Here is a 7220-nt window from a genome sequence, read left to right as displayed (position 1 = left end):
CCGTGATAAAAAGCCTAGAGGAGCAAACCTCAATAAAATAATCCCCACTATCACGGTGGAAGGCATCGTGCCAAAGATATGAGAGATGCGAGGGTTAGAGCATCACAAACGATCCCTTCGGGATACCTGGCGACCTCCCGAAGAACCTAGCCTTAACGTGGTAAGGGCGCACTGCCACGTCGGACGCGTAGCACGTCCCGACTCGTGGGAATTCATATGAATAAAACCAACTCAAAAAAACCTAAAGGAAAAAATAACGACGACCAAAGGCAAAAGGACAATGACGACGCATTAATTAGTAAAATTGAGAATAGGGAAGAACAGTCGCAAGACGGCACAATAGATGAAGATGAGCTGAGAAAGTTTGAAAGGGAATTGCTACAACGGCACGATCAACAGCCTAAACTAAACAGGTCGGGTGCCATAAAGCACTCGACACTTGTAGGGGAAGAAATTAATACAAGAGAAGAAGAAGAAAAAGAGGAGGAAGAGAAAGAAGAGGAAGATCCCTCGGTGAAAATCCTGGAAGCGAAAGCCTTCACAGAAAGTCACGATGAAAAAACGGAAGAAGAAAGGGGAGGAACTTGGGAAGATATAGAGGAGAGTGTTTTAACAGCCTTCTTGTTCGACGAAGAGGACAGAAGAGAAATGCAGCAAATGAAAAAAAGAAAAGGGGACAGCCTTGAGATAAATGAAAAATTCAAAAAAGAAAAACTTGAAGAAAGCAAAAAATATCCAGAAGAAACCGACAGGGAAAAGGTCCAACGGAAAATGAAACAAATACTCGATATACTTAATACAGAAGGCCCAATAGAGGACGAAAGAATAAGAATGAAAAAACTCATAGGGGAAATTAACTCTATGCAAAACAGAAAAATTAGCCCAAATCAAACAACACAAGGGGAGGAGAAAAATATAAGATGCGAACAATGTAAAATTAAGATCGAGCAAGAGAGACAAAGAAAAGAAACAGAAAAAATAATAGGAATTGTAAACAAGGGAGGAGACATAGACACCTTTAGTCAAATCCACGAGAAGAAATGGGAGGACAAGGTGTTTGAAAAAACGAAGTGGGAACATGGGGGACTGCAAGAGACAATTGAAAAAAAAGAATGCATAATAATAACTAAAAACGAAATAAAAGACGGAGGGGTAGAGGGCGTCATAAGAACGCTCAGGGAAGAAGTAGCAGAAATCATTGAGGAATGCAAAGTGGGCGACATAGAGTACATAGAAAATGTAAAGAAAAGCTCTATGGCCAACCAAAGGAGGCAGTGGTACACATATGTAACCAAAGTGGGTGAACAGGGAATGTATGAAATGGCTGTAAAGGCCATAAATATAATAAAAAAAAGGGAGAAGCCCCCGGAAACCGTTAGAGTCATCGTTAACAACGAGATAAATAAGGAAGATGTGCGAAAAGCTCTCGAATTTGTGGGGAGAAAAGAAAATATAGTATGGGAAATAGTTATCAGAGGGAAGGAGATGGATAAAGGGGAGAGGCATGAGCAGGAAGAAGCGCTCCTAATCAAAACGGGGGGGAAATCATACACTGATGTATTAAAAGAGATGAATCAGAAAATTGATATAGGGAAGATTGGCTTAAAAGTAAATAGGCTAAAAAAAACAGAAGGGGGAGACATCCTCGTAAAACTAAAGGGGAAGGGAGCAGCGGAGAAACTGAAGAAGGAGATGGACAGTAAAATAACGGGAATGAGCATGGCTGTTCGGAAGAAAGAAAATTATTTTTCCATCACGGCAATAGACCCTGGGTTTACAGAAGAACAGCTAATAAGCGCGATAACAACATATACCGGTATCCCCGAGGACGAAATAGATGTCAAAACGCTACGTATAAATAGGCATGGGGAACAGGTGGCGACCATAGCCGTACGCCCCTCAAAAGCAGAAGAGCTACGGAGGTATAGAACGATAGTAATAGGTTGGGTTATATGCCCCATAATGGAACGCCATACGCCAGTAAGGTGTTATAAGTGCCTCCATTATGGTCACAGCACCTATGAGTGCACAGGGGAGAGCAGGGTAGCATGCTGCTACAACTGCTTTAAAAACGGGCATACAGCGGTGCAGTGTAGCAGCACTGCGTACTGCTTAACTTGTAAGGAAGAGGGTCATAGAATGGACCGCATGACATGCCCAGCCTATAGGGCGTGGGTGTACGGCAGGGGAGGGGAAAGGGAACCCATAAAACATTAAAAGAAACAAAAGCGAAAGGGTGAGAAGTGGTTTCCTGATGAACGGAGGTGGGTCCGTATACAGCCCACCAGTGAAACAGGAAATCACCTTTTATAGGGTAAATTTATCGATTTTAATCATACATATTTTTATTTATTTATTTAATTTATTTGAAAATTTTATCTATACACATTTTATTTATATAAATTTTATTTATATAAAATTTAATTTCACATATAATTTTAAAAAACTTAGTGTGTTGTGTATTGTCCAGTATACCATTTTAATCTTTTATTTATTTATTTACCTATTTATTCATTTTATATTTACACCTTTATTTTATTTATATTTATTGTGTTCAATATATACAAACGGATACGGGTCAACTCTCTAGGGAACTGAACCAAAAATGAACCTCAAGGATCAACCTGGTATAAGGATAATGCAGGTGAACGTGGGCCGCGCAAAACGGGCACACGATCTCGTCCACGCGAAAGCCTGCACGCTAAAAATAGACTTACTCATCGTCCCGGAACCTAACAAAAAAATAACGTCGGACGGTGGCTGGGTGCAGGATACAAACAAAAACGTGGCGGTGCTCTTCAGAAATAAAGATCTTGGTGTGCGTGGCATAGTCAGGGGCGGAAATTATATTCTCATTAAGATGAAGGATTTTTGTCTCCTGGCATGCTACATATCTCCAAACATACCCATCAGAGACTACAAACAAAAAGTAGATGAAATAATGAGCATCGCTACAAGAGAGAAGCAAATAATGATTGTCGGGGACATCAACGCAAAATCTAGGTCATGGGGCTCTCCCATGAATGATGAGAAGGGAGAGTTCTGGAATGAATGGATAGCCCAGGCTAGCCTCCATGTACTCAACAACAACAAACCCACATTCGTAAGAGGGGCTAGCAAATCACATATTGATGTAACCATTGCAACCGAAAGGCTATCCAGACGCATAAAAAATTGGGATGTCCTCGACGAACAGTTATTCACCTACCACTGTTACATAACGTACGAGGTGATGGTTAAAGGGAGGGTTCTAAGAAAACCGATAGGTCGAAGAGAGAAAATATTAAACAAAAACAGGTACCTGTCGGAGATTAAAAAAATCGACGAAGATGCAATTACAGATCTCGGCCAACTTAGGAAGACACTCGCTAATGCCGTTGAGTTGGCCACAGAAAAGACAAAAAATAACGAAAGAACCCCCTATTGGTGGACGGATGAGATAAGAGAACTACGGAAAGTGTGCCTCCGAGCTCGGAGGAATTACACAAGAAGCCAGGGCAACCCCGAGCTCAATGAGATATATAAAACAGCGAAGAGGAATCTAAACAACAAAATAAAGAAAGAGAAAAAGGAAAGGTGGCAGAATCTGATAGACGCGCTAGAAAATGACATATGGGGAGACGCATACAAAATAACAATGAAGTCTCTCAAAATGATCGCCCCATACAGACTAGACGAAGACCAGCGGCGTGAATCTGCGGAACTTCTCTTTCCTGCCAAGGAGGAGCAAGCTTTCTTGAAGATTTTCCCCACGGTAGTGGAGGAGTTTACGGAGGAAGAAATAAAAGCCGCTGGTCAGGAAATCAAATCGGGTAAAGCTCCCGGCCCCGATGGTCTGCCACCCGAGGCACTGAAGATAATAGCAACAGAGAAACCAGGTTTGATCAGAAGAGTATTTAACAATCTACTGCGGAATCAAGAGTTTCCCAGGGAATTAAAGGAAGCAAATCTGGTATTGCTACTCAAGCCTGGGAAACCCCCCGACTCGGCATCCTCCTACAGGCCGATATGCCTTCTAGACTGTCTTGGCAAGTTTTATGAAATTCTTGTGAAGAAGAGGCTGGAAGGGGTATTGGCAAGTGAGAGAGCTCTATCCAGTCAACAATTCGGATTTCGAAAAGGTCGATCAGCAGTAGACGCAGCGATCTGGATTAGAGACGCGGCACAAATAAGTAGAAAGAGGTGGGTGGTACTTGTTCTATTGGACATTAAAAATGCCTTCAACTCGGCGAACTGGGGCCTCATCATCGACAGGATTGTCGAGCTGGGGGCCCCGGATTACATGTCCAATATAATAAAGGACTACCTATCGGAAAGAAGCGTATGCATAACGAAGAAAAATAAGATGAATATGACTGCTGGAGTACCCCAAGGGTCAGTCCTGGGACCCACATTATGGAACATATTATACAATGGGGTACTAGAGGTAAATAGAACACTAGGAGTAAGGGCAATAGCATACGCAGACGACCTAGCCCTACTAATCGAGGACGACACGAATCGGGGCATCATACATAAAGTAAACACAGCAATAGAAAAAACCGCGAAATGGATAGAGAACAACGATTTAAAATTGGCAGTAGAAAAGACTGAGATAATTATCTTGAGGGGACGGCGGGATCGAAAAGACATTAATTTTCGGTTCAGAGGCTCCGAACTAAAACCCCAGAAAACAGTTAAGTATTTGGGAATAATCTTCGACGACAGAAGGTCATTCGGCCCACATATACATGAAGCATGTCGGAAAGCGGAGGCAAGGACCTCAGTCCTACAAAAATTAATGCCGAATATAGGAGGCCCTGGATCACACAAACGGGCAGTAATGCTACAATCCATTATGTCAATAATATTATACGGGGCTCCAGTATGGCACGAAGTTGTAAATAAAGCCAAATACAGAGACATGCTTCTCAGAGCACAAAGAAAACCCCTGATCAGAGTGTGCAGCGCGTACAGAACCGTATCAACCGTTGCTCTACAGGTAGTGGCCGGAGCTGTGCCGGTGCACATTCTGACAGAGGAGAGGGTACGAATGCATCGAAGGGGTAACGGAGCTATAAGTTCAGGACCAGAAGAAAGAAGAAGAAGCCTGGAAAGTTGGCAGGATCAGTGGTCAAGAGAAACAGGCAAAGCCGCCTGGACGAGGACCCTTATCCCTGATGTAGTGAGGTGGTATGAATGCAGACACAGGCGCGTTAACTATTATTTCACACAATTTTTGACGGGCCATGGATCCTTTCGGGCATATACATATCGTATAAGAAAGACTGAGGACGATCTGTGTACCGAGTGTGGAGTGGTAGATGACGCGTACCACGTGATATTCGTATGCCCTGTATATCATGCAGGGCGAACCTCGCTGCAGCTGAGGATGGGGTCCCCTCTGGGTGAGCCCCAAGAATTAATGCATAAAGCCATTATGAATGAAAAAATGTTTGACTTGATCATTGGATTTGTCACTGAAACGATGAAGCATAAGGAAGAAAGAGAGAGGAGACTCCAACAAAGATAATCTGTTTGTATTTCTTTTGAACATGTGTCGTTTTGCACCGACCGGGGTGGGCAGTCAATATACAACTCCCACTTCTGCCGGGGCAGTGTCCTTTAAAATAAAAGGATTTTTAATCCTAGTGTTAGTAAATGTTAGATGTTTTGTTTTTCATGTGTTTATATCTTATGTTGTGAGTGTATAGATGAATGGGCCACTCCTACAGGGGGTGGGGAATGAAAGTTTAGTTGTTCTCACTGGCTGTTTAGTAATTCTTTGCCAGTTTACGGTGGATGGGATGATAGCGTGGTCGCGCCTCCTCACCCATTATCATGCAGATAGGTCGGTTGCCTTACGGACCCTGGCTGGCTGCATGCGTGGATGGGGTGGCGAAACCGGGTTGTCATGACAGTCACAGAGCGCACGCAGAGAGTGCTAGATGGGGTGACGAGCAAAGCTGGTGGGTCAGAGCTATGCCCGCTAAGGTCGGTTCCTGGCCCGCCGGTTGGAGAAAGAGGAGGTGAGTTTAGTTGGTAGGCGGCTTGCTACGGTTAGGCGTAGAGAGTTGAATCCAACACACCTGGGACACCTTCCCAGAAGTCTTTAGAAGATTCTCACCTCCCAAAAAAAAAAAAAAAAAAAAAAAAATAATGTAATTTTACATTATAAAAAATACATGAAATATGGGGTAAGCTTCCCCACTTTCCCCTAATAGGTGTAAGTTCCTGCGATCATCAGGTGTGACCGCGCGGACAGCAAACGGCAGATTAGAATTGATTAATCACCCTGTATGGTTGTTGATGTTGTGACAAGAGAAATACGTACATAAATTTAAAATGTACCTATGGTACAAAACAAAAATAACCAAGTTGCCCATGGACGAACAAATGCGTCCACCATAAGTTGTCACTTGTTATTTGAGAATGATGTATGATTTTATATGAAACGGACTCTTGTACCTACGTTACAATAACTGTAAAATAGCACCTGTGGTATACATTATATATTTCGTATATATTAGGTATTACCTATGTAGAATTAACAACAGTAGACATAAAGAAAAATAGGAAGTGGTTGAATGCTCGAATATATGAATTTTACGGAAATAAAAGGCAGATATGGAGCACTGAGTTTTAATAAAGTATACTTTCACTCCTAGAGCATCTTCAGGGGCATTTCGTCAATAAAATGAAGGCATTCTCGAATGTCATTAACGTTATTTGTCTGAATAGTGGCAACTTAACTTAACATATAAGAAATACTTAACATACACTAGACGAAGGACAAACAGATAAAATTTGATTACCGGTATCCAAGTAACGGCAATCGAATTCGTTATGTATTTGTTATATGTTAAGTTGCTGTTACGGTTCAAAGTAGGGATGGGAAAAACCTACCGGTTTTAACCTAAAACCGGTTTTTTACTTCGCAATAACCGGTTTTACCGGTTGTTTTTTTGTCCCGGTTATAACCGGTTTTTCTTTTTAAAGTAAAAACCGGTTATTAGGTTTTTACGGTGATTAGGATTAGGTTAGGTATTATTTTGGATCCCAAGCATAATTATTATTCTCAAGTAATTATTCCACACAAAACCATAATTCAAATTTTATTTTATAAATACAGAAGCAAACTGAAAATGCAAACTCACCTCAGCCAGAAACAATTAAGTTTTATTATAATATTTCGTTGAAAAGGTTGAAATAGACGCAAACATCATCTATTTTTCACACTT

At 41.7% G+C, this 7220-nt stretch overlaps 1 protein-coding gene across 1 annotated transcript; it reads left to right on the top strand.

Moving 5' to 3' along the window:
* The first annotated feature begins 216 nt into the window (after window positions 1-216).
* LOC126884887 (neurofilament medium polypeptide-like) lies at window positions 217-2217 on the top strand. Its single transcript, XM_050651196.1, has one exon. The coding sequence runs from the start codon at window positions 217-219 to the stop codon at window positions 2215-2217; it is 2001 nt and encodes a 666-aa protein (XP_050507153.1).
* The last annotated feature ends 5003 nt before the right edge of the window (window positions 2218-7220 follow it).

The sequence above is a fragment of the Diabrotica virgifera genome, chromosome 5 (genome assembly GCF_917563875.1).
Source record: "Diabrotica virgifera virgifera chromosome 5, PGI_DIABVI_V3a".
In the NCBI taxonomy this organism is placed as follows: Eukaryota; Metazoa; Arthropoda; class Insecta; order Coleoptera; family Chrysomelidae; genus Diabrotica; species Diabrotica virgifera.
The sequence above is the reverse complement of the archived record's forward strand: the minus strand, read 5'-3'. Positions and strand labels throughout refer to the sequence as shown.

Coding starts and splice junctions, on each gene's coding strand:
- LOC126884887 (XM_050651196.1), top strand. CDS start 217: ATGAATAAAACCAACTCAAAAAAACCTAAAGGAAAAAATAACGACGAC.